Raw genomic sequence first — 23,897 nt, forward strand, 5'->3', positions numbered from 1 at the left:
TATGCCCTAGGCATTTCTAAGACTGGGTTTCCATGCTGTCTGCCTCCAGGTTTTTTGTCTGCCTTCTTTCCGGGAGCAATGTGGTGACCTCTTGGCTCTATGCCAGCAAGCCTCCTGACCTTTAAAACTCCAGGCTTTAGAGATGTGTTGTGGGCATGGGTAGGCTAGTCTTCTGGCTGGGAGGTGGTGTACCAAGCTGGGACTGATGCAAGCTTGACTGATAAAGGCAGTCCTGACAGGGCAGAGGGCAGTGGGGTTTGGTGTATGCAAGTTATGCAGCCAGTGTCAGTGCTGTGTTAAGCAAAACAGATATAAAAGCATGCCTGATGGAGAATTTCAAGCAATAATTGTGAGGATACTCACTTGGCTTGAGAAAAGAATAGAAGACATCAGTGAGATGCTTATCACAGAGATTTAAAAAGTTAAAACAATTTTTATCTTTATCAGAGATAAAGAATACAACAAACAAGACTGGAAACAGTCTTGATGCAATGAAGAGCAGACTTGAAGAAGTAAGTGAATAAATTAGTAACATAGAAGACAAAATTGGAAAACAAAAAAGCTGAACAAAAGAGAGAAAGAAGAATTATGCAACAAGATAATAAACTGAGGGAACTCGGTGATTCCATCAAATGAAATAACATTTGTGTTATAGGAGTCCCAAAGAGTAAGAGAGAAAAAAAGGGGTAGAAAATGTATTTTGATAAATAATAGCAGAAAACTTCCTTAATCTCTATAAGGAAATAGACATCCAGATTCAGGAGGCACAAAGAACTCTCATCAAAATCAACAACAGCAGGTCAACACCAACACCTATCCTAATTAAATTTGCAAAATACAGTGAAAAAAAAATCTTAAAAGCAACATGACAAAATAAGTCCTTACCTTACAAGGGAAAATCCATAAGGCTAGCTGGAGATTTCTCAAAAGAAACTTGGCAAACCAGAAGGGAGTGGCATGATATATAAAAAGTGCTGAATGGGGAAAATCTGCACCAGAGGATATTCTATAAAGGAAGGCTATCACTCAGAATAGGAGATATAGATTTTCCCAGGCAAAAGCTAAATGAGTTCATGACCACTAAACAAGCCCTGCAAGAAATATCAAAGTGGACTCTCCATGCAAAGGAAAGACCAAAAATGATCAAAACTAGAAAGGATCAGAGAAAATCTCCAGAAATAATAACAAAACAAGTAATAACATGGCACTAAATACATATCTATCAATAATTAATATAAATGTACTAAAAGTTCCAGTCAAGAGACATGGGGTGCCACATAGGATTTTTAAAAACAATGATCTATATGCTACCTACAAGAGACTCATTTTAGGCCTAAAGACACCTGCAGATTGAAAGTGAAGGAGTGGAGAAAAATTCATCACACAAATGGATATGAAAAGAAAGCCAGAGTAGCAGAACTTATGTCAGACAAACTAGACTTTAAAACAAATACTACAGGCATGCCTGTGTGGCTCAGTGGTTGAGCATCTGCCTACGGCTTAGGGTATGATCCCAGTCCTGGGATCAAGTTCCACAATGGAGTTGCTGTGAGGAGCCTACTTCTCCCTCTGCCTATGCCTATGCTTTTATCTGTGTGTCTCTCTGAATAAATAAATAAAATCTTTAAAAGAATAAAACAAAGACTATAAAAAGAGACAAGGGTTTTATATAATCATAAAGGGCACAATCCAACAAGAATAAGAATATATAACAATTGTAAATATTCATATACCCAACATGGGAACACCTAAATATATAAAAAAATTAATAACAAATATAAAGGAACTAATTGATAATGACACAATAAAAGTATAGAGCTTTAACACTCCACTTACATCAATGGACAGATAATCTAAACAGAAAACAAACAAGGACACAATAACTTTGAATGACACACTAGACCAGATGGACTTAGCAGATATAGTCAGAACATTCCATCCTAAAACAGTAGAATTCTTTCCAAGTGTATATGGAACATTCTCCAGAATAAATGACTTATTAGAACATAAAACAAGACTTAATAAATAAAAAAAGATTGATGTAATACCATGCACCTGATATGAAACTAGAAGTCAACCACAAGAAAAAGTTTGTCAAGACCATAAATGAATGAAGATTAAACAACATGCTACTAAATAATGAATGGATCAATGAGGAAACCAATGAAAAAAATTAAATATGGAAATAAGTAAAAATGAAAACACAATGATCTAAAACCTTCGAGACAGAGCAAAAGTGGCCCTTAGAGGGAAGTATATAGCAATACAGGCCTACCTTAAGAAGCAAGAAAAATCTCAAGTAAACAACCTAACATTACACCGCAAGGAGCCAAAAAAAGGGACAACAAATGAAGCTAAGGGCCAGCAAAAAGAAGAAAATAGTGAATATTAGGGAAAAAATAAATTATATAGAAACTAAAAAGAAATAGAAGAGATCAATGAAACCAGGAGCTAGTTCTTTTAATAAAAAATAAGAAAATTGATAAAATTCTAGGCAGACTCATTAAAAGGAAAAGACAAAGGGCCCAAATAAATAAAATCACAAAGGACAGAGGATAAATAACAACCAGCACTACATAAAAATAAACAATTATAACAAACAAATATAATTATGAAAACTGTATGCCAACAAGTTGGACAACCTGGATCAAATGGATAAATTCTTAGAAACATAAACTACCAAAACTGAAATAGGAAGGCATACAAAATTTGAACAGACTGATAACGAGCTAAGAAATTGAATCAGCCATCAACTCTCTAACAAAAGTGCAAGACCAGACGACTTCACAGGCAAACTCTGCCAAACGTTTAAGGAAGAGTTAATACCTATTCTTCCAAATCAAGGAAGAAGTACAACTTTCACTATTTGCTGATGACATGATACTCTAAATAGAAAGCATGAAAGTCCCCACCAAAAAACTGCTACAACTGAGGGACCCAGTTTCTTGTCTACTCACATCTCCGCATCAGATCCAAGCTCTTTCCCTAGGGAGAGAATAATCATACCCTATTCCATAACTCTCATGAGAATACACTTCTGACTAACTCCTAAGATGAATAAAAATAATCTGGATCACTACCCAGTGGGGACTATGGCACTGGATTGGACCATGACTCTGCACAGGGACAAGAAAAATATATGGGAATTTAAACTCCCTTTCTTATATCAAATGATGACCAGTATATTAATCTTCCATTTCGTTGCTCATTGCAGGGAATAAATAAATAATTTAGATTGGTCCATGAAATTAAACAACTGCTAAAATTGATAAACTAAATCAGTAAAGTTCCAAGATACAAAATTAATGTACAGAAATCTTTTGCATTTCCATATACCAATAATGAAGCAACAGAAAGAGAAATTAAATAATCAGGAACAGAAATTAATTAATCAATCTCATGTACGATTGCATCAAAAACAATAAGATACCTAGGACTAAACCAAAGAGGTTAAAAATCTGTACTCTGAAAACTATCAAGTGTTAATGAAGGGGACTGAAGATCAAAAACCTATTGTACTGGCACAAAAATAGACACAAAGATCAATAAAGAAGTATAGAAGTATAGAAAACCCAGAAATACACCCACAATTATATGGTCACTTAATCTTCATCAAGTAGGAAAGAATATCCAATTGGAAAAAGTGCTTCTTCAACAAATGGTTTTGGGGAAAATGGACAGCAATGTACAAAAAGATGGAAGTGGACCCCGTTCTTACACCATACACAAAAATTAATTCAAAATTCATGAAGTACTTAACTGCGAGACAGAAAACAATCAAAATCCTAGAGAACACAGGCAATAATCTTTCTGACATCAGCCATAGCAACTTCTTACTGGATATGTCTCTTGGGGCAAGGGAAACAATAGATTTCCTCTGAATCTCAATAGAATCAGAGAAAGCATTTGACAAAATACAGCATCCATTCCTGATTAAAACTCTTCATACCATAGGGATAGAGGGTATATATCTCAATGTCATAAAAATCTATCTATGAAAAGCCCACAGCAAATGTCATTCTCAATGGGGAAAAACTGAGAACTTTCCCCTTCAGGTCAGGAAATCAACAGGGTGACCACTCTCAAAACAGTTGTTCAATGTAGTACTCAAAGTTCCAGCCTCAGAAATCACACAACAAAAAGGATTTAAAAGCAGTCAAAATGGCAAAGAAGTCAAACTCTCACTCTTCACAGGTGACAGGATATCGTATATAGAGAACCCAAAAGATTCCACCCTCAAATTGGTAGAACTCAAACAGCAATTCGGCAATGTGACAGGATACAAAATCAATGCACAGAAATCAGTTGCATTTCTATACACTAACAATGAGACTAAAGAAAGAGAAATTAAGGAATCTATCCCATTTACAATTACACCAAAAACCATAAGCTCCCTAGAAATAAACCTAATCAAAGGATTTGTATTCTAAAAACTATAGAACAGTTATGAAAGCAATTGTGGAAGGCAGAAGGAAGTGGAAAAGCATTCCATGCTTATGGATTGGAAGAATAAACATTGTGAAAATGTCTATGCTACTCAGAGCAATTTACACATTCCATGCAATCCCTATCAAAATCCCATGGATTTTCTTCATAGAGCTGGAACAAATAATCCTAAGATCTGTATGGAACCAGAAAGAAACCCGAATCGTCAGAGGAATGGTGAAAAAGAAAACCAAGGCCGGGGGCATCCCAATGCCTGGTTTCAAGCTGTATTACAAAGCTATTATCATCAAGACAGTATGGTACTGGCACAAAAACAGACACATAGATCAATGGAACAGAATAAATAACCCAGAAATGGACCCTCTACACTATGGTCAACTAATCCTTGACAAAGTAGGAAAGAGTATCCAATGGGAAAAAAAAGACAGTCTCTTCAATAAGTGATGCTGGGAAAATTGGAGAGGTAGATGTAGAAGAATACAACTGGACCATTTTCTTACATCATACACTAAAATAAATTCAAAATGGATGAAAGACCCAAATATGAGACAAGAATCCATCAAAATCCTAGAGGGGTGCATAGTCAGCAACCTCTTCGACCTCGGCCACAGCATTTTTTTTTTTTTTTTTGCTAGGCACATCTTCAAAGGCAAGGAAAACAAAAGTAAAAATGAATTATCAGACTTCATCAAGATAAAAAACTTCTGCACAGCAAAGGAACCAGTCAACAAAACTACAACACAACCTGCAGAATGGGAGAAGATATTTGCAAATTATATATCAGGGCTAGTATACAAGATCTATAAAGAACTTATCAATTTCAACTCAGAAAACAAAAACTTCCAGTAAAAAATGGGCAGAAGACATAAACAGAAATTTCTCCAAAGACATTCAAATGGCCAACAGACACATGAAAAAATGTCACTTGGCATCAGGGAAATACAAATAAAAACCACAATGAGATACCACCTTACACTAGTCAGAATGGCTAAAATTACAAGACCAGAAACAACAAATTTTGGTGAGGATGTGGAGAAAGGGGAACTCTCTTACACTGTTGGTGGGAATGCAGGCTGGTACAGCCACTCTGGAAAACAGTGTGAGGTTCCTCAAAAAGTTAAAAATAGAGCTACCCTATGACTCAGCAATTGCACTACTGGGTATTTACCCCAAAGATACAGATGAAGTAAAATGCTGGGACACCTGCACCCTAATGTTCATAGTAGCAATGTCCATAATAGCCAAACTGTGGAAGGAGCCACAATATCCTTCAACAGATGAATGGATAAAGAAGATGTGATATTACTGGAATAATATGGAATAATATTATGGAATAATAATAATAATATGAATATTACTCAACCATCAGAAAGGATGAAATCTCACCATTTACATCTACATGGATGGAACTGGAGGGTATTTATGCTGAGTGAAATAAGTCAACCAGAGAAAGACAATTATTATATGGTTTCACTTATATGTGGAATATAAGGAATAGTGCAGAGGACCATATGGTAAGGGAGGAAAAACTGAATTGGAAGTCATCAGAGAGGGAGAAAAACTATGAAAGTCTCTTAAGTATAGGAAACAGGGTCTCCTGGCTGGTTCAGCAGTTGAGCATCTGCCTTCGGCTCAGGGCGTGATCTCGCTGTCTGGGATGGAGTCCCACATCGGGCTCCCTGCATGGAGCCTGCTTCTCCCTCTGCCTGTGTGTGTGTGTGTGTGTGTCTCATGAATAAATAAAATCTTTTAAAAAAGTATAGGAAACAAACTGAAGGATGCTGAGGGGAGGTGGTTTGAGGAATGGGGCACCTGGGTGATGGGTGGCACATGATATGAGGAGCACTAAATATTCTAAGCATCTGATGAATAATTGAACACTACATCAGAAACTAATTATGTACTATATGTTGGCTAATTGAATTTAAATTTTTAAATATTACAGTGAGATATCACATTCTTTTAGAAACGGTCTGGTTACATTCTTTTCCAAGTCCAGATTTCCCCAGCACCATTCATGTGAGAGACTGATATTTCTCTGTTGTATTTGCTTGATTCACATTTGCCATAGATTAATTGTCCATATATGTGTGGGTTTATTTTTGGGCTCTTAGTGTTGTTCCATTGTTTTGTGTGTCTGCATTCATAAAAATACTATACTGTTTTGATTACTATGGGTTTGTAGTATAGTTTGATTTCACAGAGCATGGTACCTTTGGCTTTGTTCTTAAGATTGTTTTGGCAAAAAAAAAAAGATTGTTTTGGCTATTCGGGATCTTTTGGGTTCTATACAAATTTTAGAATTCTTTATTCTAGTTTTCTGGAAAAGGCCATTGGCCATTGGAATTTTGATAGAGATTGCATTGAGTATGTAGATTGCTTTAGATATGGCATTTTAATAGTATTAATTCTTCCCATTCATTGGCATGAAATATATTTCCATTTACTTGTGTCTTCTTCAATTTCACTTATTATTGTCTTACAGTTTTCGTGTACAGATCTTTTACCTCCTTGATTAAATTTAATTCTAGTTATTTAATTTCTTGTGATACAATTATAAATGGTATTGATTTCTTAATTTCTATTTCTGATAGTTTGTTATTAGTTTATGCCACGGATTCCTGCATATTGATTTTGCCACCTGTAATTTTACTGAATTTGTGTATTCTAACATCTTTTGGTGAAGACTAGAATTTCCTTTATATAGTATTATGTCATCTGCAAATAGTGACAATTTTACTTTTCCTTTCTGATTTGGATACCTTTTATTTATTTTTCTTCCCTTACTGCTGTTGCTAGGACTTCCAATATCACATTGGATAAAATGGCAAGAATGAGCTTCCTTTTCTTGTTCTGACCTTAGAGGAGAAGTCTTCAGTTTTTATGATTGAATATGATGTTAGGTATGGATTTATAATATTTGGCCTTTATTATGTTGATGTACATCCTTCTATACCCCACTTTGTAGAGATTTTTTATCATAAATGGATGTCTAATTATGTTAAATGATTTCTACACATCTATATCTTGAGTACATGGGGTTTATTTTATTTTATTTATTTATTCATGAGAGACACTGAAAAAGGCAGAAACATAGGCAAAGGGAGAAGCAGGCTCTCTGTGGGGAGCCCAATGTGAGACTCTATCTCGGAACCTCAGGATCATGACCTGAGCTGAAGCCATATGCTTAACCAACTGAGCTATCCTGGCATCCCTGGTATATGCTTCTTTTAATGTGTTTTGAATTCAATTTGCTAACATTTGGTTGAAGATTCTAGCATTTATATTCATCAAGGAGATTGGTCTATAATTTTCCTTTTTCATATTGTGCTTGTCTGGTTTTACTATCAAAGTAATGCTAGCCTTGTAAAATGATTTTGGAAGCCATCTCCAATTTTTTTAGGATTTGAGAAGGATAGACAATAAATCTACTTTGAATGTTTGGTAGAATTCACAAGTAAAACCATTTAGTTTGGGAATTTTGTTTTTTAAGAATTTTTGATTACTTATTTAATCTCCTTGCTAGAAATTGCTCTATTCATATATTCTTTTTCTTCATGAATCAGTCTTATAACATTGCATGTTTCAAAAATGAACTTTTGGGACTTCATCAAGATAAGAAGCTTTTGCACAGCAAAGGATACAGTCAACAAAACTAAAAGACAACCTACAGAATTCCCAGATAGATATTTGCAAATAGCATATCAGATAAAGGGATAGTTTCCAAGATCTATAAAGAACTTATTAAACTCAACACCAAAGAAACAAACAATCCAATCATGAAATGGGCAAAAGACATGAACAGAAATCTCACAGAGGAAGGCATAGACATGGCCAACATGCACATGAGAAAATGCTCTGCATCACTTGCCATCAGGGAAATACAAATCAAAACCACAATGAGATACCACCTCACACCAGTGAGAATGGGGAAAATTAACAAGGCAGGAAACCACAAATGTTGGAGAGGATGCGGAGAAAAGGGAACCCTCTTACACTGTTGGTGGGAATGTGAACTGGTGTAGCCACTCGGAAAACTGTGTGAAGGTTCCTCAAAGAGTTAAAAATAGATCTGCCCTACGACCCAGCAATTGCACTGTTGGGGATTTACCCCAAAGATTCAGATGCAATGAAACGCCGGGACACCTGCACCCCAATGTTTATAGCAGCAATGTCCACAATAGCCAAACTGTGGAATGAGCCTCGGTGTCCATCGAAAGGTGAATGGATAAAGAAGATGTGGTTTATGTATACAATGGAATATTACTCAGCCGTTAGAAACGACAAATACCCACCATTTGCTTCAACGTGGATGGAACTGGAGGGTATTATGCTGAGTGAAGTAAGTCAATCGAAGAAGGACAAACAGTGTATGTTCTCATTCATTTGGGGAATATAAATAATAGTGAAAGGGAATAGAAGGGAAGAGAGAAGAAATGTGTGGGAAATATCAGAAAGGGAGACAGAACATAAAGACTCCTAACTCTGGGAAACGAACTAGGGGTGGTGGAAGGGGAGGAGGGCAGGGGATGGGGGTGAATGGGTGACGGGCACTGAGGGGGGCACTTGACGGGATGAGCACTGGGTGTTATTCTGTATGTTGGTAAATTGAACACCAATAAAAATAAATTTTTTATAAAAATATATATAATGATATATAAAGAGAAAAAATAACATTGCATGTTTCTAGAGATTTATCCATTACCTGTAAATTGTCCAATTTGTTGGTGTGTAATTGTTCATAATTGTTTCTTATAATCCTTTCTACATAAGTTGTATCAGATGTAACTTCTCTTTCATCAAATTTTATTTATTTTAGCCCTCTCTCTCTTTTCTTGGTGAATTTAGCTAAAAGTTTGTCATTTTTTTTTTATATTTGCAAAGAACCAGCTCTTGGTTTTGTTGATTTTTTCCATTGTCTTTTTGGTCTCTATTTTATTTTTTTAATCCTTTAAAAGATTTTATTTATTTAGTCGAGAGAAAGAGAGAGAGAGAGAGAGACAGGCAGAGGGAGAAGCAGGCTCCACACAAGGAGCCCGATGTGGGACTCAATCCCAAGACCCCAGGATCATGCCCCAAGCCGAAGGCAGACAATCAACTGCTGAGCCACCCAGGCGTCCTCCCTGGTCTCTATATTATTACATATGCTCTGATCTTGATCATTTTTTTCCTTCTATTAACTTCAGGTTTTGTTCATTCTTTTTCTAGTTACCTGAGATGTAAAGTTATGCTTTAAATAAAGATAAATAAAGTTAAATGGAGATTTAAGATTTTTTTTCTTTTTCCTTTTTAAATTATTTATTTGTTTATTTATTTATTTTGTATGTATATTTTTACTGGAGTTCGATTTGCTAACATATAGTATAACACCCAGTGCTCATCCTGTCAAGTGCCCCCCTCAGTGCCCGTCACCCAGTCATCCTATCCCCCCACTCACCTCCCCTTCCTCTACATCTTGTTTGTTTCCCAGAGTTAGGAGTCTCTCATGTTTTGTCACCCTCTCTGATTTATTGATTTTTTTACGTAGGACTGTATTGCTATAAACTTCCCACTTTGGACTGCTTTTACCATATCCCATAGGTTCTGATATGTCATAGTTCTGTTTTCTTTTGTCTCTAGGTATTTTTTAAAAACTGTGTCCTTTTATTCCTTCAATGAACCATTGGTTGTTCAGTTGCATGTTGTTTAATCTCCACATTTTTGTGGGGTTTTTTTCCCCAGTTTTCTTGTCATCATTTTCTAATTTCATTCCACTCTGGTCAGAAAAGATGCTTGAGATGATTTCAGTCTTTCAAATGTGGTGGTACTTGTTTTATGGGTAATCTGTGTTTTATCCTAAAGATTATTCCATGTGCACTTGAAAAGAATGTGCATTCTGCTATTTTGGATGTTATGCTCTGTATATATCCATTATGTCCATTTGGTCTAATGCGCTGTTTAAGGCTGATGTTTCTTTATTGATTTTTTTGTCTGGATGATCCATCCATAGATGTAGGTAGGGTGCTAAAGTTCCCTAATATTAGTGCCAATTTTTCTCATTAGGATTGTTAATATTTGCTTTATATATGTTAGTGCTCTTATATTGAGTGCACGTTATTAATATTTTATCTTTTGCTGGATTGACCCCTTTATCATTAATGAAATGCTATCCTTTGTCTTTTTATAGTCTCTGTTTTAAAGTCTATTCTGAGCAAAATAAGTCAATCAGAGAAAGATAATTATCAAATGTTTTCACTCTTATGAGGAATATAAGAACAGTGCAGAGGATCACAGAGCAAGGGAGGGAAAAGAGAATGGGAGGAAATCAGAGAGGGAGACAAACCATGAGAGGCTCAGGAAAAATACTGAGGTTTTCTGGAGGGGTGGTGGGTGGGAGGATGGAGTAACTGGGTGATGGGCATTAAGGAAGGCACATGATGTGATGAGCACTGGGTGTTATATGCAACTGATGAACTACTGACCTCTATATCTGAAATTAATGATGCAGTATATTTTGACTAATTGAACTTAAATAAAATAGAAAAAGAAAAAAGTCTTTTTGTCTGGTATGATGATGGTTTCACCAACTTTCTTTTTATTTCTATTTCTATGGAATATTTTCTCCATCTCTGTACTTTCAGTTTGTGTGTGTCCTTACTTCTGAAGTGAGTATCTTATAGGAAGCATATAGATAGGTCATAACTTTTAACTTGTTTAGCCACTTGATGTCTTTTAGAGAATTTAGTCTATTTACACATGAAGTTATTATTGATAGGTATGTACTTACTGCTCTTTTGTTCATTGTTTTTTGGCCTTTTAATAGCTCCATTCTGTTTCATTTTTTCTTTCTGTATTCCCTTGTGGTTTGATAGTTTCCTTTAGTATTATGTTTACATTCCTTTCTCATTTTCTATTGTGTATTTACTGTAAATTTTTCCTTTGTGGTTATGATGAGGTTTGCATGTAACATTCTATGTATATAATGGTCAGTTTTAAGTTGCTAGGAACTTAAATTTGTTTTTTCCCCTTTTTTAAATAATAAATTTATTTTTTATTGGTGTTCAATTTACCAACATACAGAATAACACCCAGTGCTCATCCCGTCAAGTGCCCCCCTCAGTGCCCGTCACCCATTAGGAACTTAAATTTGAACACATTCCAAAACATTACATTTTTACTCCCCCCTCACATTTTATATTATTGATTTCACATTTTATATGTTTTTTATTTTATGTATCCCTCAATTATTACAGTTTTAGTTAATTTTACTACTTTTGTCTTTTGAATTTATACGTTTTATAAGCGATTGATCCACTATCGTTATTATATATTTATCTCTCCCAGTGAGATTTTTACTTTTGCACATTTTTTGTTATTAATTGGTGCCATTTCTTTTCAGCTTTACAAAGTTCCTTTCACATTTTTTGTAATGCTGGTTTAGTGCTGAAACTCCTTTAGTTATCTGAAAGACTCAATCTGTCCTTCAACTTTGCCAGGCAGGAACCACTTAGTTGGATTTTTCTTTTCCTTTCAGCAGTTTGAATATATCATACTACTCTCTTTTGGACTACAAAGTTTGTACTGAAAAATCTGTTGAGAGCCTTATAGTGTCTTTCCTTGCATATAACACATAGTTTTTGTTGGTGGTGGTGGTGATGCTGTTTTGTTTGTTTTGGTGTTTTTAAGATGGTCTATATTTAATGTTTACCATTTCAATTACACTGTGTGTTGATGTAGATCTCTTCAGATTATCATATTTGTAAGTCTTTGGGCTTCCTCCATCTGGATGCCTATTTCTTTCCCCAGGGGAGGTAAATTCATTTTCTTTTATTTATTATTTATTATTACTATTTATTCTTAAAAAGACTTCTGGCCCATTCTCTCTTCTTCTGGGACCCTTGTAACAATGTTTTTTTAAATTTATTTCTGTTGATGTTGTTCCAAAGGTCTTTTAAGGTATTGTGAACTTATTTTTTTCCTGTTGCAGTTCCGCCTGGGTGAGTTTCATTCTTTTATTTTCCAGCTCATGATCCATTCTCCTGCTGCATCCAATATGCTGTTAAGGCCTCTAGAGTATTTTTTTGTGTGTGTTTAGTAATTATATTCTTCAGCTTGATGACTTCTTTTTGGTACTTTCTTCTACTTTATATCTCTTTTTGAAGTTCTTACTGTGTTTGTCCATTCTTCTCCTAAGTTTGGTGAGCATCTTTATGACCATTACCTTGAACTCTTTATCAGGTAGATTGCTTATCCAGAGATAAGCTTCATTAAGGTCTTTTTCAGAGAGTCTGTCTTGTTCTTTCATTTGAAACATATTCCTCTGCCTCCTCATTTTGCTTGGCTCTTGGTGTTTGATTCTGTGTATTAGAAAATTCAACTACCTCTCCCAGTCTTGAAGAAGAGGTCTTGTATAGATGTCCCATGGAGCTCAGAAGCCTTATCCCCTTCAGTCACCAGAGCCAGATGCTCAAGGGGCATCCTCTGTGTGAGCAACATGTGCTCACCTGTTGTATTGGAGCCAGGGCTGTGGTAGAGGGTAGGGCAAGGCTCTTGCCCAGCACAGATGTGGCATGTGGCTTTGGAATGGTGTGGGTGGGGCTCTCAATTTGCCCAGCATGGGATATGACAGCAGCTTGGGATGAATGGATCCTTCAGTGGGGCACACGATCCAGGGCTAACAGGTTAGAGGAAGAGTTACAAAATAGCACCCACCAGTGCCAGTATTAGCAATTAGAATGAGATCACAAAAATGACACCCATCAGTATCTCTGTCCCCAGGGATCCCTGGGTGGCGCAGTGGTTTGGTGCCTGCCTTTGGCCCAGGGCGCGATCCTGGAGACCCGGGATCGAATCCCACGTCGGGCTCCCGGTGCATGGAGACTGCTTCTCCCTCTGCCTGTGTCTCTGCCTCTCTCTCTGTGTGTGACTATCATAAAAAAAAAAATTAAAAGTATCTCTGTCCCCAGAGTGAGTGTGAACATATTTCTGCCTCTCCAATAGATACTTTTAACATTAGTAAATAGGTCTCCTTCACATATGATCCAGGAGCTTTTCAAACTGGTAATTTTGTTCTTGGTCTCAGGGTAGGCTAGTCTGTGAGTGAACCCTGTAAAAGTACGTTCTCCATTCTCTACATTTCTATGAAGTTCCTGGATATAATCCCTATTGGTTTTCAAAGGCGGATAATTTGGGAGCTGTTTCTCTTATGTAGGATTTATTGATTGAGATGCCTGATGTGAAACACAGACTCCTTATTTCTCAGGAAAAAGTTCCATATTCATAAGATTTCTCCCTATTGTGGACTGCTGCACCTGGGAAGTTTTTTGTTTGTTTCTTTGTCTTTGGTGAGAGTATATCTCTGCCTTTCGAACCTGTTCTGATGCTGTCTTTTTATGATTTGTTGTGGAGGGTCTGTTCATCCATTTTTAGGTCTTTTTCAGAAGAAAATATTTATATGTATTTGTAAACTTGTGTTCACGGGAGGATGTGAGTTCTGTATCTTTATATGCTGTCATCTTGAACCACTTCACACTAGATTCCCAGATTTTTAAAATATTTTTCAGTTTTGAAAAACTGATTTGATTCTTTTGGATATATACCCAGAATTGGAATTGGTGGATCATCTGGTATTTCTATTTTTTTTTTAATTTTTTGAGGAACTGTTTTCAATAGTGACTGCACAATTTTACAATCTCACCAACAGTGCAAAAGGATTCTACTTTCTCCACAACCTTGCCAACACTTATTATTTTCTGATTTTTATAGTAGCTATTCTAATGGCTGTGAGGTGGTATTTTACTGTGCTTTTGATTTCATTTTCCTAATTAATAATGTTAAGCATCTTTGGATGTGATATTAGCTATTTCTATAACTTTGGAGAAATGTTTATTCAAATCTTTTGCTCATTTTTTTTTTTTTAGGGACCTGAAACCATCTTTTATTTTGAATTTTAACCAGCACCAGACCAGGGAGCAGGTGTGGGGAGCAACCTCCTAGGCGTAGTACTGCAGGTTGGCTTTCTTCTTGGCCTGCACCTCTAGGATGCCTTCCATGTAGTCCTCATGCGTGAGCTCCGTGGTACCCCTGCGCAGCGCGATCATGCCCGCCTCCACACACACGGCCTTGCACTGGGCCCCATTGAAGTCATCCATACAGCGGGCCAGCTCCTCGTAGTTCACATCAGGACTGACATTCATCTTGCGGGAGTGGATCTGCATGATTCTGGCCCGGGCCTCCTCGTTGGGCATTGGGAATTCAATCTTCTGGTCCAGACGGCCTGAGCGGAGCAGTGCAGGGTCGAGGATGTCCACCCTGTTGGTGGCTGCAATGACCTTTACTTGAGTGTTGGGTTGGAACCCATCCAGCTGGTTCAGAAGCTCCAACATTGTCCTCTGCACCTCCCGATCTCCGGCCTTCTCACTGTCAAAGCGCTTAGTGCCAGTGGCATCCAGCTCATCAATGAAGATAATGGATGGCGCTTTCTCCTTGGCCAGGGCAAAGGCATCCCGGACCAGCTTGGCACCATCCCCAATGAACATCTGCACCAGCTGGGGGCCAGCCAGCTTCAGGAAGGTAGCCTTGGTTTGTGCAGCGCAAGCCCGGGCCAGCAGCGTCTTCCCTGTACCTGGGGGGCCATACATCAACACCCCTTTTGGAGGCTGGATCCCCAAGTTCTCGAACTTCTCCTTGTGGTTCATTGGCAAGACAATAGCCTCCACCAGCTCCTGAATCTGCTTATCCAGGCCCCCGATGTCACTATATTGTTCCGTGGGCCTCTCATCCACCTCCATGGCCTTCACCCGTGAGTCATACTCTGTGGGCAGGGTCTCCAGGATCAGATAGGAGTCTTTGTTCACACCCACCAAATCTCCTGGCTTTAGCTTTTCAGCATCCACCAACCCAATCACAGGCAAGAAGTATGTCTGTCGTGTAGAGGTTTTGATCACTGCACATTTACCCTTCCTCTGAGAATCCAGGTCAATATTGGCACCATCCTCTTCTTGGTCATTGGGATGAACATCTAAAAGCTCGATGACGTTGGAGACAAGATATGGCAAGGTCTTGTTCACTTTGATTTTCTCACTGTTCTCTTTGATCTTGTCTTTCATGGCCTGAAGTTCATGGGTAACTCGCAACACTTCACTCTTCATGATCTTGATCTCACTGTCCAGCAGCCGTGTGCGCTGGATAATCTCTTCTGTGGACATCTTGAGCACCTCCTCCCCGATTCCATCTTGCTCAGCCTCATCCCACACGGTCGCCATCTTCTCCTGCCGAGTCACATCCTCCTCTTTTGTTCATTTTAATCAGTCAATTTGTTGTTGAGTTATACACTTTTTAAAATATATTCTGGATATTTATCACATAAGATATCCGAATAAGTTTTGAATATTATATATTTGATTCTTGACATAAACATTAGGAGGGAGTTAGGGCATGGTTTATAATTATTCTCAAGGTTATAGGTCACAAAATTAAGTTCAGAGATGAGTAATGATGTCCCAAGGTCTCATAGTGAGCAAAGACATATAGCCAAGACTAGGAACAAGGTCTATTGTCTTGATGATCTTAGAATTCAGGTCTTGAAGGGCCCTTCAAGACTAATGAAATCTGAGTACCTACTTCCTGTTAGAGAGAAAATGTTAAGGCCTAGAGAGCAGGAGTAATCTTTACAAGATTACACAGTGTGTCAGTTGCAGAACATGATATATGATCCAGCTTTCCTGATTCCCAGTTTGGTAACTTCTCCATTAGACTTTATATTTTTTAATTTTTTAATTTTTTTCCATTAGACTTTTTAGCAGAGAACAGTTTGGCACAGTGCAAAAGGTTGTATCTGCTGCCTACCTCTTAAGGAACTGCTAATTTCCTTCAATGACTCAATCTTCAAAGGATGAAGACTGGGTGGTAAGATCTGCGGGGCCATCTGCTTTTCTCAGGATCTAAGAATGAGAGCAGTTTGACTGTTAGAGGCATCAGATTAAAAGTATTTTTAGCTAGTGTTCAATAGGGGTGAATAAATACCTGTAGAGTCCATGTTGGCTTCTCCATAGTCACTTGCAGACCTGCCTGCCTGCCAAAGGATATTGAAATGCCAAAAAGGAGAGGCTATCTAGAAGAACTTTAATGTTTTTCAACTAGAAGGATGCAACCTTCTAGTCTTTAAAAAGTTCTTGCATGTGTTGGATTATGTGAGCTTCACAACAGTCCTATGAAACTACTTCATTACCATCATTTTGGAAATGAAGAAACAGGCATATAGAGGATATATGACTCTTGAAATCACATAGCTGTGAAGATATACCAAATCAATCTGACTCCAAGGGCTATGTCTTCATCACTCTTTTCTATGGACTATGGAGGAGACAAAGGTAGTATGTGACATCAGCTAACGTTCACAGAGACTGCTTAGGTCCTTAAATATCCAGGTTTCTTTAACTGATTTTATCTTAGTGACCTGAAATCTCGAGGCCATAAACCAATCATTAAACCAATGCTTTGTCTATAACAGCGGTTCTTAAATTGTGGCCTCGTGAGCCAGCATTACCTAAAGTTCTTATTAAAAATGCACATTTTCTACTCCCACCTAAACCTACTGATCAAAATCTTTGGGAGTATGGTCCTGCAATCTGTGTTTAACAAGAAAGTCATGTGGCTTCTATAGGTCTCAATTTCTTCATTTCTTTTTTTTTTAAGATTTTATTTATTTATTCATGAGAGACACACACACACAGAGAGACAGAGAGAGACAGAGAGAGAGAGACAGAAAGAGAGAGGCAGAGACACAGGCAGAGGGAGAAGCAAGCTCCATGCAGGGAGCCTGATGTGGGACTCGATTCTGGGACTCCAGGATCATGACCCTGGGCCAAAGGCAGGTGCTAAACCACTGAACCACCCAGGCATCCCCCAATTTCTTCATTTCTAAAACAGAAGTTATAAAGCAGTTTTATAGGGCTGTTGTAAAGCTCATGTAAGCCAACACATGCAAGAACTTTATGAAAACTAGGTTTGCATAAATAGAAAAACGTTTTAAAAGAGTAGCAAAGTTCTTTTGGATCACCTCTCCTTCTTGGTATGCACCTTTGTGAAAGTGGGAACTTCACCTGAATTTTCCTGAAAAAATATTCAATTACCTGCCTCGGTTTGTCAGTATAGACCTAGTCCAGGTGACCTATTATGCCCCAGTGTTCCCATCTGTAAAAAGAAGTGGCATGCGTCATCAAATTTTCTTGGATTTATGAGGAAGACCAAAGCTTGAGTAACAATGGTGACAGTATGGAATAAAGAGGCAGACAGATCAGGTTTGACTCCTACCTCTTAACTGTGAGATGCTTCTTTCCTTACCTCAGTTTCTTCACCTGTAAAGGGAAGTATCCATCCTTCACATAGTGCTGTTTTGAAACTCAAAGAAGATAATGGAAGTGAATTGTCTTAAACATTGTGGATTGTTACGCAATGCAGGCAGGAAATTCCATTGTGTAGACATTCTCCTTGTTATCATTGTCACTAGTTGAGATCCAAAGTCCAGAGAATGGATGGCTCTACAATGTCCAGGCAATAGGTAAGCTTACTATTGGTTACCTATACCACTGTCCAAAGCAGAGATCCATGGAGTTAACCTACACAATCAGTATACATCCACTGCCAGGTTCCTGCTCATATCTGTTCAATTGTTCATCCCCAGATCATAATATTATGTCAGGTCCTGTGTTATGTTACCAGTCTAAACTGTATCTCCTTCCAAAATAAAGTGCTCCTAAAGCCTAGATTACCATGCTTTATTCCAAATGACTCCACCATCACTGATTCTGACTCAAAGGCAATCAATCTTAGGCTGGCCTAGAACTTACGACCTGTTTGGTTTGTCACAAAAAATTAACTGAGCCAATCAGATTCTTCTTGTTACTCTCTTATTAGAACTAAAAGATATGAAAAAGAAATAAGCAACTAGTAGTAAGAGCTAGAACTGAAAGTCACCAGGTTAAGTTGGTGCAGGAAAGTTAGAGTGTACTCTGTTAAAGCTAAAGTTATGAGGGAGTCAATTGGTAATGGAACTGAAAAAAAGTAGAGTAGCTGAATTATACTAATGAATGTTCATTTACGAATTCCAATTATCTCAGTCTCAATTCCAGAGATCTCAATCTCTTTTGTTTCTTAAGTTCACTTCTTCTGTGTTAGGCCTCCTATAGCCTCACAATAAATTTTATTTTACTTAAAGATCTCTGATCTGACTAAAACAAAGCAGTTATTAAGCAGCTCCTTTTTTCACAGTTCTCCATCCTCTCAACCTTCAGCACTGAGAAGCATGCAGAATGAGCTAAACAAATAGGATCTTGCTTATGACAAACCAGGCCAAAGAAGAAAAAGAAGAAAAGCACTCTTGAATGCCTACTACAAGTGATAAACTGTGTCTGCTACATTACCTAGATCACGTCCCCTAATTCCCACAGTAACCTCAGGAGGTAGATATCTCTATCTTTATGAGAAAATGAAGACTCTGAGAAGGAAAATGATTTGCTCCAGGTCAATACTTGAAATCAGTCTTCTGGAGTTAGAGTCTGGACTTTTTCTACTATACATCACTAATTTGATATCCTGTATCAGTAGTTTTCAAATTTAGTCGATTATGAGAATGTCCTAGGGATTCTTTCTTAAAATTACAGATGTCCTGCCTAATTCATACTCTCTTCTCCCTTCAACCTCAGATTCAAGATGGATCCCAAGCATATGGATTTTTTAGACACTTCCTTTGTGATTCTGATCAGCCAGTATGAAGATCAGTATGTTTGAAAACCACTGTTTCAGACTATATTTAGATTTGAAGAAAGCATACAATCACTCTTTCACCATCCCATGCTTTCCTTTCTTACATTTATTTGAGTAAAATTAGTGAAATATTCTACTAGAGTTACTTGATGCAAGGATTTGAAAAATACAAGTCTGGTCACAAAGAGATTTTGCATAATACTATCACTGCTTGAAAGTAACTTTCATGGTTTCATTAAAATAGTTGAATGTAATCTAATTATCCTCATTTTACAGATGAGAAGACGGAAGTCAAATAAGTTAAGTGACTTAACAAAGGATGGCCAACAGAGACAAAGCCAAGATCAGAAATATAGATCCTATAAGGCCAGTGCCCTTATTTGCTCTAAAGGCTTTTTCTCATCTTTAATTACAATTTTTATTCTTCCACAGCCTGGTTTCTTTTCAACCTGTTCATACTTCTTCCGAGTGCAGGACCTGGGAGCCCTATTTATTCTGTATAGCTTCACTAACATGTAGTTGGCCTGTGGCCTCTGTTCCAACAAAATGTGTGGGAGAGGATACTGTGCAAACATGCCCTAGCACACCTGTCTCAGGCTCTGTTACTTCCCTAAGGGTTCTGGCCCTTCCATAAGAGCACACCAGCAGCACATTTTGGGCCAAAATGAAACTTACAATTTGCAGTTGAGACAGTTCTCAAAAGTAGCAGAGATTTTTTTTCAGATATACGGTGTCTCCAATCCAAGCAACTGCATTATATAACCTTACAGTGGTGGTGGTAGGAGTCCTATGTAGAATTGACCAACACTGAAAAATCAGAAAATCATGTAGTGTCATGTGAAGAACACTAGTCTGGAAGTCAACACATCAGGTTACCAATATCACCATTTTTGGGTCTCAGTGTCCCTACCAATAAAAGGAAAAGATTAGGGTCTGTCATTTCTAACGTCTTTTTCAGCTTTTAAATTTTGCATTCTATGCAATTAACTCTTTACAAAATGCTTTAGATGTCTGCAAGACTTGGTTAGAGAGTGGATCAGACTCCAAGCCTGGGTCATTAAACAGGGCAAAAAACCTAGGGAATGTCAGCTATGCAGGCAAAATTTCAAGATTGGTATTTTCCTCCTATTTGATGTTTTAGGGAAGAAGAAAGTGAGTGTAAACTGAATTGAAAATTATAGGAGTTTTTTTTCACTAGTATAATTTGCACTCTGTAAATGATCTAATTAACTATCTGAATTATTCTGAGTTGGACTACATTATGGCCCACCCATGTTTTTCTCCATCCTTATCTTTGAGTCCTCTCTTCTTTGTGGCAGATGGAAAAACTTTGGCATATAAAAGGTTGAGGTGGTGGTGAGAAGTTACTCTGAGAAAAAATTAATCTTTTATCCTTGGCAGAGATAGCACTGAGAAATATTTATTTAAGCAGTTATCTAACCAATAAACATTTCCAGAGCACCTACTATATGCCAAAGACTATTCTAGGCACTCGTAATGTAGAAATGAATGAAGTACATAATAATTCAGAACAATCATATGAGCTTTCTATTTTCCTGTCCTGGGTTGCACAACTCATGCTTGGCATGGACAAAGTACTGGCCAAGATTCTGACCCTCAAGAGGGGGACAGAGAAGTGGTGACAATAAAATTTGTAGTTACTCTTTGTATGCCCTCAATTGGCCGACAAAGTCTATATCCCAAAGGGACTAGCAGAACATATCAGCTGTACAATCAGCAAATGTAATGCACAAATTCCATATGAAGGATTTCTACCATCTCCTTGATCTTAAATTACATGGTCTAAAATATCCAAGAGTGTATCATTAGCTCTTGATTTGTCCATTCTTCTCTTTTGATGAATTTCCCTACTATCCACCCTCACTCCTTTTCCTTGATAAATAGAAAACTTTTCTAAAGGGTAAATCTGGGCATTTCTGGGATTTACACTGAGGAATTCTCAGGGTAAATAACTAAAGTGAAAAAGACAACTTTCCAGAAGACAGTGTTAGAGATCTGGAACCACTGTCCCTTCCCACCTGAGTTTCCCCCTCCACAAAATTGTTTTCTAGTCATGACTTGGAGCAAGTCATGGGGTTTTTATATAATGAGGCTTGTGACTGAAGGCATTGAAGGAATTTGGAAATTTAAACTTTTTCCTACTTACTCTGCCAAAGGTAGACCATGTGTTTTCTGATCCTGGAATAAGGGTCTAAGACTTTTCCACATGCTATCACTCTAGGCCTGGATAATGCTGAGGCTTAAGGTCAGAATCATGATCAATCAGAACTCATCTCACATTGTTTAATAGAAGCCAATAATGCAGATATCCTTCTAAGGAATTTTTGTCAAGGTAATTTTCCCACAAATGTCATGCCCATCTTCCAAAAGAATAAGGAATTTGGGGGATTTAAAATAAGTGAAGCCTTCCTAACTGGCCTCAGTGGGATGATCCCTCATTCCCTTTACCTACCATTGCAGAGAGGATTTCAGAAAGATTGGTCTTCCTTGATTAATTAAACCTTTAATAAATGAGAGTCTAGACTGAGTGAAAGGATGTCCAAGATATAAGGAAAACTTTAATGCTATAGTTAAAAAACTAGCTGAGGTCTGTTCTTGTGTATTATATTTTAGTGACTCCTGTCGAGCCAATGAAATGTGTCCGACGGGGTTGATTTTGCTCTGCACAACCACTCCAAGACACTGAGAACTTTCTGAATTCTGTCACTGGGTTCAGACAAAAGCCACCACAAAGTTCCTTCCTTCCTACTCCTGGAGCTTTAGAGGCATGTTTATTTTTTTATTTTTATTTTTTGGCATACAAAAAGCTTTATATAATTAGTATTTACAACATGATAATTTTGGATATATGCATAACACATGAAACCCTCACCACAATCTATGCCATAAACCTATTCATCACCTCCAAAACTTTCTTCCTGCCTTCTCATTTAGTAATACTATTATTGTTGTTGTTGTTATATTGTGATAACATTTAATAGGATACCTACCCTCGTAGAAAATTTTTAAGCAACACAGTACTGGTAACTATGGACATTATGCTATAGAGTATATTTCCAGGACCTTTTTATCTTGTATAACAAAATGTTGTAGGTTTTGACTAATATTTCCCATTTCTTTCATCCCACAGTTCCTGATAACCACCATTCTACCCTCTGCTTCTAAAATAGTTTGACTATTTTGCATTCCACACACCAATGATATTATGCAATATTTGTCTTTCTGTGCCTGGCTTATTTCACTTAGCATAATGTCTAGAGGCATGTTTATGGCCAGAGGCAAAGTAGATTGCCAAGTCAGGATTCCCCAGCCCACTCAGAAGCCTCCTCTGAGGAAACAGAAGCTGGTTTGCATGACTCAGATTGCACCAGAGAAAACATCCCTCAATGTGCCATTCTTTTTTGAACTAACCTGTTGGAGATAGGCCATGGTTGACAAAGGACATCAATCAGAGGGTAGGAAGAAAATGTGACTTCTTTATGCTTTGGAGTTGGTCTAAAAGATGTGAAAGTTATTTCTCTCATCTTTAATTTGCTGAGGTATTATAGCTGTGTGGAGGCAGCAGCCTAGCTCCATTACTCTTTTAGGACTGAACACCTGATCATGCAGTACCAACCTATTAAACCTCAGGATAATGACATAGAGATGGATAAAATATGAGGTTGTGAGATGGACAGCTGGCAAAGCAGAGGCTGAAAGAAGGGATGAGGTTTTCACTGTGATTCACCAAAGATTACAAACACCTATCTATTGACTCGTCCAAAGGTAGGGAATCTGTTGTAGCTGCTCTAAGATTTGTCCAGTTTTAGGCCTATTTCATAGCCTGGATCTTCTGATCTGCAGAGCAACATTCTACATCCCACATAGCTCTTTTCACCCAAATCCCTCTCCTGTTCACAAAATAGAGATAAAAGGAGATAACATTTCTCCATAGTTTGATACTGGTTTTGATAGCAGAGTTCAAACGTTCTTTATTTCTAAGTCTAGACCAGGTATCCTATTTCTCTCTATATACCAAACTTTACTTCCTTATATACTCATATATTACCACTTGACAGGCTAAAGGCTAAAATTAAGTGTTCATTTAAAACTGGGGGATTTAATCAGGATCCCATAGGGTAAAGAACACTAAACTGGAATAAGTTCTGGGTTTGGGAGTCACCTCTGTTACTAATATGTTGTGTGATTTTGAGAAATCACTTTACTTCTCTGAGCTTTATTTTCTGACTTGTAAATTAGGAGTACCTATCTCTGACCATCCCACAGTCTGGTTTTTAAAACCTGGATGAGAAAATAGAGATGAACAAACACTGTAAATGGTGTAACACTTTGGAAATAGGAGTTAACGGAGGATGAGATCTAATAGGTAGATTGGGAACCTCACTTCCTGGATCCTCTAAGAGCTGTATCATCACAATGATTATATAACTGAATTATAATAAGAGGTTTCCTCACCTTCAATCAGCTGGAGAATGAGTCGCCAGGAGTAAATGTGGTTATGTGCCCCGGAGTATTCCTCAGGATAAATATCTTGCTGTCAGAATTTAGAAGGCATGTGTTTGAGCATCAGCTTTGTACCCAAGTCACTATTATAACCATGATATTATATATCAGTTAAAAATAATAGCAGCTACCATTTACCTAGCACTTCTGATAGGGTAGTCATGAGCTAATCGTATTATATG

At 37.5% G+C, this 23,897-nt stretch overlaps 1 protein-coding gene across 1 annotated transcript; it reads right to left on the reverse strand.

The window, feature by feature from the left end:
* Positions 1 to 14,335: 14,335 nt before the first annotated feature.
* On the reverse strand, positions 14,336 to 15,710 carry LOC112671786 (26S proteasome regulatory subunit 6A-like). The gene has a single exon (XM_035711633.2). It carries the CDS (start codon positions 15,687 to 15,689, stop codon positions 14,418 to 14,420), a length of 1,272 nt encoding a protein of 423 aa, XP_035567526.1. The 5' UTR covers positions 15,690 to 15,710; the 3' UTR covers positions 14,336 to 14,417.
* Positions 15,711 to 23,897: the final 8,187 nt, after the last annotated feature.

The sequence above is a fragment of the Canis lupus genome, chromosome X (assembly GCF_003254725.2).
Source record: "Canis lupus dingo isolate Sandy chromosome X, ASM325472v2, whole genome shotgun sequence".
Lineage (NCBI taxonomy): Eukaryota > Metazoa > Chordata > Mammalia > Carnivora > Canidae > Canis > Canis lupus.